Source organism: Rhodamnia argentea, chromosome 11 (assembly GCF_020921035.1).
Source record: "Rhodamnia argentea isolate NSW1041297 chromosome 11, ASM2092103v1, whole genome shotgun sequence".
In the NCBI taxonomy this organism is placed as follows: Eukaryota; Viridiplantae; Streptophyta; class Magnoliopsida; order Myrtales; family Myrtaceae; genus Rhodamnia; species Rhodamnia argentea.
The window spans coordinates 21,267,931-21,282,383 of NC_063160.1; the positions used below are offsets into that span (position 1 = coordinate 21,267,931).

The 14,453-nt window shown below is 39.9% G+C and overlaps 3 protein-coding genes across 3 annotated transcripts in view; 2 read left to right on the plus strand and 1 right to left on the minus strand.

Annotated features, from left to right (window-relative positions):
• Positions 1-912: 912 nt before the first annotated feature.
• LOC115735737 (methylsterol monooxygenase 1-1-like) lies at positions 913-4,590 on the minus strand. Its single transcript, XM_030667135.2, has 5 exons — positions 4,182-4,590; positions 3,309-3,631; positions 1,447-1,594; positions 1,329-1,361; positions 913-997 (listed from the first exon to the last, which is right to left on the minus strand). Exons 1-5 carry the CDS (start codon positions 4,509-4,511, stop codon positions 929-931), a joined length of 903 nt encoding a protein of 300 aa, XP_030522995.1. The 5' UTR covers positions 4,512-4,590; the 3' UTR covers positions 913-928.
• Positions 4,591-7,919: 3,329 nt separating this feature from the next.
• LOC115735938 (protein XAP5 CIRCADIAN TIMEKEEPER) lies at positions 7,920-11,911 on the plus strand. The gene is made up of 12 exons (XM_030667397.2): positions 7,920-8,225; positions 8,340-8,405; positions 8,494-8,558; positions 8,690-8,802; positions 9,421-9,499; positions 9,681-9,757; positions 9,839-9,900; positions 10,021-10,152; positions 10,254-10,307; positions 10,773-10,838; positions 11,358-11,432; positions 11,521-11,911. The coding sequence occupies exons 1-12, from the start codon at positions 8,055-8,057 to the stop codon at positions 11,569-11,571; spliced, it is 1,011 nt and encodes a 336-aa protein (XP_030523257.1). The 5' UTR covers positions 7,920-8,054; the 3' UTR covers positions 11,572-11,911.
• Positions 9,513-14,453, plus strand: part of LOC115735783 — a 34,346-nt gene continuing 29,405 nt past the window's right edge. The window contains exon 1 of the mRNA XM_048272856.1: positions 9,513-9,552. The gene's annotated coding sequence lies outside the window, so the exon portion shown is untranslated. The remainder of the gene's footprint in view (positions 9,553-14,453) is intronic.

A 14,453-nucleotide genomic window follows, 5' to 3' on the forward strand; every position in this document is an offset into this window, starting at 1 on the left:
TTTAATAAAAAAAAAAGTCCCAACATTTGAGTAACACTGTATTTATAAAAAAAAAAATTATTTTCTTATAAAATATTGAGCAATTAAATTGAAAAATTAAAAATTCGGGAATTAAATTGGATATTTAATTTAATGATATGTTGGAGTTGGACGGATCAAAATTTTTATAATAACCTCGCAAATTAAATCAAAAGTTTTTAATTTATCTTTGTCATTTTTCTAATGGGAGAAAAGCGAAGGAAAATGAGGGAACTCTTTAAATTATGGGATAAAAAAAAGTTAAAATTTTGTTCACTTTCTGCTCGTAATTTCTTTCCCTGATCTCCTAAATCCTAAGCCTCGTCAAAAAGTTAAAAGAACATTTATTAGATGATAAGCTCAGTAAAGGTCTAGCACGACGTTTGTTTCTGACAAAATATCGTATTCCTTTCGATTATCAGAATAATTTATTTACGGTTGGAAGGGGGAACTCGCGAGCTTCATCTTTCCATGGCCAATTTCTCAAAGCCGGCGGCCCTTATTAAAAACCCATGAAAATCGTAGGACTTCGCAATTGCGCTTTGCACTGCGATTACAGGACCGTCACGTTGACGGAGACAACAGGGCTAAATTCCAACACTCGAAGAGCCCAAAAATAGAAAAAAAAATGACCATAATAATATGGACGCGGAACGTGACACAAACGCGCCACGGAAGGCGCTGGGCTTGGACACAACTTTCGCGACAAGCGATGTGGACTCTCAAGCTGCCTGAAAATAACACACTTTAAGACACTAACCAAGCTAATCACCACCCCAACCCATGATTTGGTTCTACTTAGCCGGATTCGCATGAGATGCTGACCCGATTGCGGTGGTCTTGGGAAAACGATAAGCGTTCAACGCAATCGGGGATCCCCACCAAGAATTAAAACCGTGATTCCTCCAAGCTAGTCATCTTTAAGATCTCGAGTAGAATGGTCACTTTTCCATTCCTCCTTAATCCGATCCTCCTTCATCTGATCCGGACAAGAAAAGATAACTACAGAAAATGCGATACGGGAAAAACTAAAGACCCATTTGCTAGGTCGAATAGAGCAATTCCAGTAGAAGTTAAGAGATGCCAAAAGGATGGAAAAGAAATTTACATTGAACTAAAAATAACTCGATCTTGAGTGTCATATGATACAATCTCGGTAGCTAACAATCTGAGGGCTTCAAAGTATTGAGTCACTTGCTTATTGCCAAAAATCCAAGGTGATATTTACCCCTAATGTCCTAATGTACTTCACGAGGATGACATCATTGACGATGATAAAGCTATTGAAGAAGAAGCAACAAAGTGTTTACCTTCCTGAGGAGTTTCTTCTGATACCGATAGCCCTGGTGAACATTTCCGAATTGAAATCAGCAAATTAATTGTTTAACAGACAACACAACAGGTATTACCCAACTAAGAATGCTTAACCTTATCAGTTCCATAGATGAAGTCACAATAGGTAAACACCGAGGCAAAGTTGCTGTGACTTAAACCGCCCACATAGTGATGGTAATCATGATGGTCTGCACCACCATAAAATGGAATGTACTTCGCAGGACTCCAGGGCAAGTCATAACTGTGCAAAAGGACATTAGTCGGATTAAGCACTAAGGCTATCATGTCCTCCCTTGAAGAACTTGGGGACACAAAAGGTTATAACGAAATTTGTTTTCTGAATTGCAGTCAAATGTCTCCAATGATCAGCGAAAGTTCATGCAGTGTTAAATTAAAGATGCGAATCCCTATTTGACAGTCTCCTGTAATGAGATAAAGGTATAGATAAATTCATTGCTTCGTAAAGTGTTAATCCGTGAGAGACGCGGCTTAATGAGGATTGTTCTGCGGGATAAATAAAAAGTTTAAAAATCAGGGCACACGCAGCTCGAATGCATGTGCGCACGTGTATGAGAGAGAGAGAGAGAGAGAGAGAAAGTAGCAATTATCTTAATTCCTACTGTCATAACCTCTTTATGGCTAAAAGAGAAAAGACAAGCAAATCAGTTGTTCTCATGCACCATTCGAGTTCAACATATAAGACCTTGCCAGATTTCAAGGAAAGCTGCTACCTTCTACCTTTGTATTACTTCTTTTTCTTTAAGGATAAACAAAAAAATCTACGAGGCCACGACTTTTACGAAATATGGACTCATTTTCAGAACATTTCACGACGAAAGCATTGAGCAGAAACTAGCTCTGATTTGGAAAATTGTCTCATGCATATAGCTTATATTGCTCGAGATGTATAAGAATATAAGTCGTTGAAGAATGGCCATAAGGTGTGCTGTCAGAGAATGTGTCGACTGATGCTAATCCTGAATTTGAATGTACTCAATCTCTTTTGCCATACTCATCAAAGTACACCAGTTTTCAACGTCATCAGATATAGTTTTCGAATGGACCAAACTTTGGCAAATGGACAGATGATCATGTTCTTTGTCGCTAGCTTTTCTTTAGGGTGGAATTCTATCTAAAGTACATCCATAGACTACATCCATTTCTTTTCTCGAAGTTACTGTTTCTTCGTCTTTACATGCAACTTATAGTTGTATATAACTACTTTAAAGCTTTTCCAATAAACTATCCAATGTCACAGAGAAGCTGTACTAAAAAAGCATGATCAATGTGATATTAAAAATATTCCAAACTCATTGAAAGCAAAGAAACCAAATTATTACATAATTTACTAGGTTACATCTAAAGAAGAACAGAAAAACTAAATCGACTAATTTATAATAATAATAATAATAATAAAATGCGCTCTTAGGAGGCAAGAGGAACTTAGCATTCCAAGTAGAATTTCATGGTGGCAATTGTTGACACAACAGAAAGACCATGATTAGAGCCTAAATTAATTTATTTAGAGAAACTCGAAATTGACACCACCACGAACACGAATAACTAGAAAACTGCTATGAGTTGAGAATTTTTTACTTTTGTCCCCATTTAATGGAAAACACTTTGTTGTGGTAACGGTCCAAAGTTACTACTGATAAGAACAGGGTTAGAGTACTGCAACATGAATTGCAAGGCCTACCAAAAGAGACGTGTTGATACAATTTTCCAACAATTAAAGGCCGCCTACATGGGAAGATTCCTCAGATCAAACCAATTTATAGAGAATTCTTTCAAAATGAAGAAAGTGACCCAAGGACTTATAAGGTGCCATCATTCCGTCCCACTTGTCCAGATCTTAAGTCATGTTATAAAGAGAACTGACCAGCAAAAGATAAAAAGGACAACCCCTGAAAGCACAATGATTATAGTGAAATGGCCTAGTAAAGGATGTTTACCCGCTATGAGTGTCAATGGCCACAATCTGTCGTAAAGCAAACCACAACCACAATGTGATCATGTGCCCAGGAACAAATGCAGGCCCAAGAAAAGAAGGAATTCCCAGGATTAGAATCTCAGCCCAGTGCGCGTATGACCCCGCAAAACCAATTGGAGCAGTGTACTCATGGTGAACCCTGTGGATCTTCTCATACCACCATTTGCAGTGCAACCATCTGTGCATCCAGTAGCTGGTGTAATCCTCAATCGAAAAATAGATCAAGAGCTGCGCCACAATCTCCCAGAATGATGGCAATGGCAATCCTGTCCTGATCCCAACCATCTATACATACACAAAAGAGAGAAAAAATATACTTTGTAATGTATAGACAACAAGAACATCTCAATCTCGGCGTACGTCAGCGTAGAGATTGAAGTAAGGAAGAGGCATCGATCCGTGATTAAACAAACTCGGACCTAGGAGTATCTACCGGTACTGGTTACAACATGGAAAATCAGAGCAAAACAAAAATGGCTAGAAATCTTGAAAATCCAATAAAATCAGACGTGGGTAACACATCATGGAAATGCCTAGCCAAATGCAACTGCAAGGAGGAAAAGGAGACAAAACGTCTCGGAAGTTAACTATCTATCCACAAATGTCAGCATAATACGCAGGCGGCGTAAATTTTGCATGTCAAACTAATCAATAGCATAAAAATAAAGTTGCGAAGTCGAAAATCAGGACAAACGACAATAGCCTATGCGGCCAAAATGCGACGATTTCTTCAAGAGTAACGATCGAAATCCAGGTTTCTACAATGTCATGTAGATGACGCTCAATCCACACCAATCTAATTCATAGAAAAAGCCTCCAGAGGGCGCATGCTTACCTTGACGGTCGGGTACGAGGCGAGCTGAAACAGGCCGACGACGAGGAAGAATATCTTCATGACGTCCTTGTAGCACTTGAAAATCTTGGAGGAGGAGAGGCGGACCTTGGGCTGGATCTTGAAGCGGTCGAAGCCGGAGGGGCGCGCGAGCTGCAGGAGCACGGTGGGGAGCGGGACGAGGGAGAAGACGAGGAAGAGGAAGAGGATGTTGTGGCAGTAGAGGAAGTAATCGGACTTGGCGGCGGAGTAGTCGAACCAGAGGGCCTCGGCGGAGGTGAGGCTCCGGCCGAGCGCCGCCTCGGCGTCGGCGATCGTCCGGTAGGGCAGCATTGCTTCGCCGGGGGGGATGCGCGGCCGGGAGAGCCAGATGACGAGAGAGGCCGGGAGAGCGAGATGACGAGAGACGGGGGGAGGCGATCGATAGAAATGGAGGGAAAAAGAGAAGGGGGGCGGGGGCCGCACGGGGGAGTGAATTGATGAGCTGGCGGTTGGGAGAAAATATTAGGTACTCCGGGAGTGCCACTTAACTCCGCTCCTTCCGAGAGAATATTCAGCGGTTGTCAACTGCCAGCTCATTTGGGCGCAAGCCCACGTGGCTCCACTCATAAATCGAAACCTGTCTCTGACGTGGAATAAAAAGTTAAAACCAAAACCCATCTTTTCTCTCTCAATCGCTGACAGGCTGCGGAAAGGGTGAGCACAATCAAACATTTAATGCTCACACATTTACTCTCTGCTCTTTTTCTCTCCTCCTTGCAACAAAACTCATTTCGTTTCAATGACCTTCCTTCCTATCTTCCTCTCCCGAATTTTAATATCCCTATTTGACAGTCTCCTATTTGGTCGGTGGAGTGAGTTTCTGAAGATGCCTATATCTTTTTTGGGGTTAAAATTGCTGTTGGGGTTCGGCCTTGCGGGTGCAGATGTAATTGCACTTTGCAGTTGGGGACAATAGGGCTAAATTTCAATACTTTTTTTTTTCGGAGGTCAGAGCTAAATTCCAATACTCAAAAAGGCAAAAAATTGGCCTTATGGACGCAGAACGTACGTGACATGACACGCCACGGAAGCTGCTGGGCTTGGACACAACTTTCGGAACAAGCGACGTAAAGACTCTCACGGTTGTAGGTGTCGTTGTCCTTCGACGAGAGATACAATTTGTTGAGGTTGTTATTATCTATGTGCGGTGATGACGCTCGGGACCCATCTTTTAGCGAAGCTGTTGCTACTAGAGAGAAACTTTTCGATTTGTGGTCATTATTGATCGGTGTGTGGTCATTATTGATGATAATGCGAGATTCTTCCTAAAATTCTTTCTGAGCTCAACCAATTCCCAACACTAATAGATGCTAGTTGGGAGGCCATCTGCTTAACCCAGCCCCGGTCTAAGTAGTTGGGGGGTGGGCTCCGGCTTAAGTAGTTGCTGAGCAGTTTTTGGATATCAAACAAACCTCCTCATAAGGTAATTTTAATGTGGCCGATTGCCCCTCTTTTGCAATCGGTTTCGCTACAAGACCCGCTGCTCTAGCTAATTGTCCACCCTTTCCAAGTGTGATTTCTATGTTATATATTGGTCGCCGATCGTGCTTGAATGGGAGCGAATTTCTACAAGTTGGATCGAATTGATTTACTTTTCAGATTTACTTTCTTTGTGTGATTTTTATTTTTATTTTGAAGTAATGTGTGTCCCTTTGACATGAAACGAAGATTTTTCTTTCAAAAAAAAAAAAAAAAAAGAAGGAAAAGTTGTCCAAAATGCGCCAAACTACGCCGTTTCCCCAAGCGTTGGGGACGGATAATACCAGGCTTCCTCTCTTCTTGTGCCACGTCACACCGGCATGATGGATATGGATCGAGTGCCGTAGGGCCTCAAAGTAGTTCAGTCGAAGGAGCTCAGATGACCGTACACGTGTCCCCGTCTGACCAAGACCAAAGCCGATCTCGCGGTCCCTGGGCCCAGAATACGGAGTACAAAGACAAAGCTGTCCTGTCCACCTAACAAGATAGTCGCACGCTTGGTAATTTTTTGCTTTGAACCTTGGACGGAGTTGCGCGTGCAATGAGGGGGAAGGGACGATCTTTTGGTAGTTAGGGCAACAGAGTTCGTTGAGAGGACCAGCACATCTTAACTTGATCGTGCTGACTGTGACTTCTTGTTGGAGTTCTCACTTGTCCTCCCCCGCATGATTTCCTTTTAAGTTAACATCTCTGTTCACACGTGTCTTTCGCTTGCAAATCTAAAAGATAGACCGGATATTACGGTAAAACTTTTGCGCCACGTTGGCAGACTTGAATACTCCAACCGTAAAATTGGACAGATTTGGACAAGCGACATCCTTCATAAGCTTTTCACTTGATTACCCAGCCCACTCGGCCCAATTCAAATTTTTTGAAACTTGAATAATTGCGTCTTTTTATTTGTTATTGCCTAAAATTCGAGCCTAGTCGAATCCGGTCGACAAGTCTTAGTACTCGAGCTCGCATCTCGGGGGATTCACTACTCAATGCTTTACTCGAAATCGATCAGATTTAGTATTTCATGCTCGAGTTTGGCTCGAATGAATTTCCATTAAGACCAAGCTTAGTTCGACTCGACCAATCGATTAACTTTAGGTTTAAAATCAATCTAAACTTGAACTCGAGCTCAAATCCTTCAATAATGAATATACACTACAACTAAGACAAATTGATAGCATCTTATGCGTGTATTTGTAACTATGAATGGTGCGCAAATAATTGGACTATATAAAAGTATAGTTGCTCGTTTAAGCTCGTGGACCACTCTCATGTATTCCAAAATTAAGTTCGACCAATGAAGTACCTTGAGCTTAATCGTACATCTTTGTGGGCGCAATATATCATATATACTTAGGACGAGACCAATACACTATAAACTTTAAAACTTGTTAAATTTATGCAATTAATTCCTTTCGTTATTTTCGTCAAAATTGGCTAATGGAAAATATAGACACGATACATTTTATTATTATTTTTTCTTTCATACACGCTACTGGCGTGATTAAATCATGAAGTGTAAATCCAAAACGACCTCATTTTTATCCAAAAATGAATTTTCAATGCAACTATTGTTTAAATTAGATTAAATCATGAACAAAATTAAAAACAAAGGAGGAAAAAGAGGGGGACTAAGCTGCCGCCAAGGTCTAGTGATGGTGCGGCGACGATTGGCCGGAGTCTTCGGGCCCCGGCCATTGATCGGTAACCCTGGTCGATCGCAGGCAAGGGCCCGGCCCTTGGCCAGATTTGGCCCTCTTCCGCCTCTTTTTTATTTTTTAAACTAAAAATCAAGTTTGTACAAAACGGCATTGTTTCAGCTTTGTTCTTCGTGTTTTAGTCACATCGTAGTCACGAAGGAAAAAGAAAATAACAAAAAGATTACCTTAGTATTTTTTGTTAACGAAGTCAAACAAAGATAATGGAAGTACTTAATTGCATTAATTCGACAAATTCTATGATTCGATTGTACTTTTAAATTCTAAAATTTAATTATATTTTTTTGATAAGTTTTATGACTTGTAATACACTTATCCTCGTCAACAACATTCGGTGGGCTTATTATTGAACCCAGCGCGGTCGTGTCCCGAAAAGCCTGAGCCCGTCCCGAGCCGGCGAGCCCGACCACGCTCGCCCATTCCGCTCCGGATCAGAGCACCCGGAAACCGATAAACACCCATTTTGTTGGCGGTTCAAAAAACAAAGAAAGGATTCAAAGGAAGTCACCCACCGGTAGGCGATAACCCTCTAGCGCGGGCTCAACGTCTCGATCGAACCGATCGCGGGAATTCGCAGCCAAACCCTATCGGCGAGAAACGCCGGAGAAGAAGACGACGAGGGAAGGAAGGAGAATCGAAGATGTCGGGCATGGGAGACGGGTACGTGGGCACGGCCCAGGATGCCGTCAGGATCCGCCGTCTCGAGAAGCAGAGAGAAGCCGAGCGCCGCAAAATCCAGGAGCTCAAGACGAAGTCCGCCTCCGACAAGGGCCAGCCCGGCCTCCTCCAATTCGGCTCCGGTACTTCCGAGGTCCGCATCCTTTGCTTTCTAGGGTTTTATCGTTTCCTCTGTCGAGCGATTAGGGAAGCTCGTTTCTTTGCGTTTCGATGTAATTGGTGATCGTTCGATGTTGGGGGATTTTAGATTCTCGAGACCGCGTTCAAGAAGGAGACTATTGGGTTGGTCACAAGAGAGCAGTACGTCGAGAAGGTGAGTAGCTCTGTTATTAGCTCATCCACGCCCGGCCAGTGTTTGATTCGTGCGCGCTGGATGATAATATTTGTATTATGTGCTTCAGAGGGTGAATATTCGCAACAAATTCGAAGAGGAAGAGAAGGAGAAACTTCAGAAGCTACAACAAGAGTAAGTGCAGATGTTAGGAATTTAGGATTGTCGAATTTCTTCGCATGTCCAATTTTCGCTTTTTATTCTAGTTTATGTGTTTGGTTGTGATCTAGGTTAGTTACTTTGGGTTTCCTGCTTGTATGCTTCAGGGAGGAGGAACTTCAGTTGCAAAAACGTAAAAAGAGGAAAATTAAGGGAAGTTCTCGATTGTCCTTCACAGATGATATTGAGAATGGAAGTGAAGAAGATGATGGGGACATTGGTAAGAATTTTTTCTAACCTTTTCCAAACTTTTGATTAGGGGATTGCTTGCCGTGTCACATGATTTTCTGGTGATGAATCGTGGCGGGGTGCACGTGCAATTCTGGTGGGGTGTGTGTTTATGTAAACTGAGATTCGATCTAACTTATGCTGTTGATCGGTGGATGCTATCATCTAGGGTAAAAAACCAAAGACTTTTGCAGCATGATTATCTTTTACATGGGAATCCATTCTTCATTTAACAGAAATATTGTTGAGGTCATTTCGGTCTTTAAGTGACGAAGAGCAAAACTTTATTGGTATATTAGAAGTCACAAGGGAGGAGTGGATTTTGGTTGGAACTTTGGAATTCCTCCTTTAGAGAATATGCTGGTCATTGCCATCTAGAAACTGTGGAGGGACTGAGAACCCAATATCATGTGTTTGCGACATGATTGGATGTCGAGAAGAGAACTGAGTAGTTATTGACGGGTCACCTAAATACGACATAAATTATAAAGGAGCAAAGTAGCACTTCAATATATTTTTACCTAAAAAGGGATATTTTTATTAGAAGAGTTAGAATAAGGAGCTTGATGTTTCCTCTTATCACCTTATGAAAAAAACTTATTTCCTGCAGAAACACAAGAAACAAAGAGGTTGGGTCACGGTAAATTTGGCAAAGACCCCACAGTTGAAACTAGCTTCCTTCCCGACAGGTCTCACCCCTCTCTGTCTCTCTCTCTCTCTGTCTCTCTCTCTCTCTGTCTCTGTCTCTCTGTCTCTGTCTCTCTCTCTCTGTGCCTGTGTATATGAGTCACTGGAAATGTGTCGTGTGTTTGTTGGAGTTGGTGTGCTGGCTAACACTTGAGCTTAGGGACGCTGAGGATGCTTTTTCAGCGAGCGGGAGGCAGAGGAACAAGCTGAACGAGAGAGATTGCGGAAACAGTGGCTCCGTGAGCAGGAGCAGATTCGAAGTAATTTTTCGTTCTTACTATTTTCAACTAGCTTCACTTGTGAAACAGCATTTGGTTAGTAAACATTGTCCTCGTCTACAGATGAACCCCTTGAAATTACTTACAGTTACTGGGATGGAACAGGACATAGGCGAGTGATCCAGGCTAGTAGATCCTTTTTTAAGTCTTTTTATTTTATATGTGTTCGTGTGTCTGTTTCTTTTCGTATTTTTTGGTTCTTTGGCATTTTTCATTTGCTAAGAGTTAACTTCTATCGTGTTCAGGTTAGAAAGGGTGATAAAATTGGGGAGTTTCTTCGTGCTGTTCAGCAGCAACTTGCCCCTGAATTTAGAGAAATTCGGACGACTTCAGTGGAAAATTTGCTTTACGTGAAAGAAGATCTAATCATTCCACATGTGAGATTATTTTGGAATCTTGGGGTGGCCACATCTATTTGCTTTTGGCTTCTTCCTTCCGCTATGAGGATTTATAATCTGTTTTTCTTGTTGAATTTCAGCAACACAGTTTCTATGAGCTGATAGTGAATAGGGCAAGGGGCAAAAGTGGACCGGTAACGCCTTACTTCTTTCACATTTATTTTTGAGTTGTTCATATCACATCGCTTGAAAATGAGTTTCTACATTAGGTCTTAGAAAAGTAGTAGAGATATGATTTATTGGGTGTGTAGGATCGTCGTGTGCACTTAGTTGCATGGCAGTAATTTTAAATGATGCTGGGGTCCTTTGTTCTTATTACTGAGTTGGCTCCTGGGTAATTTCTTTTGGTTAAACTGTCTTTGTTTCGTGTTGTGGGAACAAATGGTTTATAAGCATCAAATGGGAATGATTTCATCTAGATTGACCTAAGAAATTCTTCTTTGCGATCATTTTGGCATTGAGCTTTTGTTGCATGTCACCGGTTTCCTTTTTCTAGTGAAGTCTGCTACTAAAATGATCTGTGAGGAGGTTTCGCTTAATTCAACTTTCTGCCTTATCCTTTTGGTTTCGAATAACCCCTTTTTTGTCATCTTAAACAGCTATTTCACTTTGATGTGCATGAAGATGTGCGTACCATTGCTGATGCAACAATAGAGAAGGATGAGGTACATTCCCTGCCTTTCTTTTATTGATCTGTTGTATTGCATGCTAGGAGATTTGAGCACGAGGCAAATGGTTGGCAGTGGTCAATGTTATTTCTCTGGATGTGATATCGAAACATTAGAAGTTAGCAACATTTGACAGGCAACCTTAAGTGCCATCTGCTTCATCATTGTTAGCTGCGTCAGTTCTTTCACAATTCCCTAATGTGAATTGCAATTTCCGGGTTTGACTAGTGAGGGGTTAGGTGACGTCAATTGCAAGCTTGAGGTAGGCAGTATCAGTGCAATGCCTTAATTCTTTATCCAATGAAACAATCCATCCTGATATATTAGTGGTGATTAGTCACCCGTAAACCCTGATTGTTTGTGGGCACCTTGTGTTATTAGTCTGTCTTGATCATTAGCTAGATTTACTCAAAAGAATCCAGCCATGTATTATGCATAACCCCAAGTTAAGTTTGTACACTTCTCTGCCAACACATGGAAGAGAATGGGCTTTTATATTGTATAATTTTTCTGCAGTCCCACGCTGGGAAAGTCGTGGAGAGACACTGGTATGAAAAGAACAAGCATATTTTTCCTGCTTCAAGATGGGAGGTTCGCACTCTCTCTCCCCCTTTCTGTCTCTCTCCTAAACAAGGTTGATTTTATCATCTGACGTTGCTGTTGTGGTTTCTTTGTGCAGATATATGATCCAACAAAAAAATGGGAACGGTATACAATTCATGGTGATTGATGTGATGAAGGTGGATAGATGTTGGGGCATCAAATTTGTTTGGCAAGCAATCTTGAACTTCTTGTTAGATTATTTAGCTCAATATCGGGCAACTATAGATTGATATCGGGCTGAGTTTGAGTCAAATGTTTTAGATGGGGTGCCAGTAATACGTCACTTGCGAACTCCTTCCATTCTAGTCACTGGAATTCCTGAGTTCATGTTTGAGCTACCTAGTCCGCCACTTTGGCAGTTCGTCTTGTGTACGTCTGTTTAACATGGTTGTCGAAAATGGCAGAAACACCACGCTCACTTTGCGACAGTTTTGTTTCCCTTAATGTGGCAAGCTTGCCGCTTCTCACATGTAGGAATGAGCACGTTTAATCCTTGTGAAAGGAAGTCATTGGATATATATCTAGTCCTGTGTGCCATAGCCTAGTACGCAAACCGTGAGATTGCATGCCGTATGTAAGCGACGCAATGACGACTCAGCTTCTTGTGAGATCTTGCTTTGGACCTATTTGATGAGATTTTATGAAAATAGGTAGCTGATTCTTTTCGTTTCCTTGGATCATTGGCCATCGGCCTTTTATCCTAAGGTTTAATACCATGAAAAATCTTAAATTAATATATTTATGATAAATTTATCTTGAATTATTTTTTTGATCGCGAAAAAATTCAAACCGGTACATCTATGGTAGATTTATCTTAAATTATTTTTTTGATCACCAAAAATTCTAAATTGATATATTTATGACAAATTTACCATAAATTAAATTTTTTGATCACGAAAAATTTCAAATTAGCATACTTGTGATAAATTTGCTCTTTGTTAAATTGAGTTAAATACTACGAAAAATTTTAAACATAACGTAAAAATTTCAAATCGGTACACATTAAGCGTTATGTGCCATTCAACTCAATAATTTGACGGTTAGATTTAACGAAAATTAATTGAGAGTAAATTTGTCATATGAATCAGTTTGGGGTAAATTTGTCACAAGGGTATCGGTTTAGAATATTTTGTGGTCAAAAAAATAGTTTGGGGTAAATTTGTTCTGTGTGTGCAAATTTGAGATTTTTCGTAGTATTAACCCTTATGTTTAAGCCGAAAGATATTTGGACCTTGTGATTACTTATTAAGATCGGTTCGAATGCAATTCTGCAGGGGTAAATTTTTTCTTCTAAAATTCTAGAAAGTTTTGGGGCTCGACACTTATGCACCTTTTTAAATAGGAATAAGACCCTAATTCCAACTTAACGATACTTAAATAAACGTGATAAGTGTATTGAAAGTCTTAAAACTTGTCATGAAAGTATAATTGAGTTTTAAAACCTTTAACAAATGCAATTAAGTTCTAAAAATTGTTACGAAAGTGTAACTGAGTCGTATGATTTTCAAAAAGTGCAATTTAGTCTTAAAATTTGTCATGAAAATATAATTGAGTCTTAAAATTTTTAAAAAGTGCTATCAACTTAAGGGCTTGATTTCATCAATTTGACAAATTTTAAGATTTCATTGCACTTTTTAAAAATTTTAAGATTCAATTATTCTTTTGGTATATTTTAGGATTTAATTTCAAAACAAATCGAGGAATAATGTGAAAAAGAAAGACTTGAAATTATGGATGTTTCCGAAAAGCAATTTGAGTACGGCCCACTGGCAAGTATGTTAACGGGTTTCCAAGAGTTTTCTTGAAAATCTTAGGGATGCTTCCGAGGTGATCTTGTACTTCAAAAAAAATGTGTCGTGTTGCCTCAGTGCGTTTGTTTCACGAATAATAAATAATTTAATTTTTTTTAAACATAATTGTTTATATCACTTAAACTTAGTTAATGAAAAATATTTTTAGTATCGATTCTTCGTTGGTAATAATAATATATGTTTATTCATAACCGATGCAAGTGATCATTCTAGAGAAATATCTTCCAAATTATTCATTTTTTGGGAAATAAATTCATCTTTAAATTTGATTATTTTTTGGCCTAATTTGTATGTAGTCCTATGATTCGACTAGTTGGTAGGGGTGAGCAAACCGGACCGGAACTCGTCCGGTTCTTGAGGGGTGTAGTCTGGTCCTCGGTTTCGGGTGGATGAGACCGGATCAGACTATCCATAATATATATAATTATTTTTATATATAGATATATAAAATTAAAAAAATGAAGTTTTCATTTGTTTTCAATGTTCATTTCTCGAGCTATTTTCATTGTTAGGTTGTACATTCTCGACAATGTATCTCCAGAATGTTTTGCATATATGGCATGCCCTTTACCCTGTCAACAATGATAGGGATCGTGAAAGAATTGAGTGGCGGTTCAGTTGGAACCATGCAAGAATTGAGTTGAATGCTAGTGAAACCACTTTACAAGAATGGTTTATATCAATTTTTCTTTGAAACTCGGACAACTTCTTAATGTTATGAATGCGGTCTATCCTTTTTATTATGGTCTTTTCCAGTGCATTGTGTGGTGAGTGTACACTAGCATGTTCTTTCCATAAAGAAATGATTCAATCGGTTCATTAATATAGTGGTAACAATTTCTTACTGTTCATGTGTTTCGGTTGTTCATTTCAATGAGTAGTCTTGTATTTTGTTTATGCACAATGCTTGGATGTGGAATCCGTTTAGTGAACAACATCACTATTAGTATGTCTTTGCCAACCGAATTTTTTCAATTATGTTCTTTATATATCTCTATTGTGTCGTGAGTTAAACCAATGTCATTGTTCCGTCTACCATTTTGTGAAGACACACATTCATTATGAAAGTGAGCAAACCGAACCAACAAGTTTTCTTATTCAACCGAGGGTATATATTGTAAATTAACATGCAATCGAAGCATATTGTATCTTAAGGGTTAGATTTTTATAAGCAGGTGATATTAGCGGTCCCATCCCC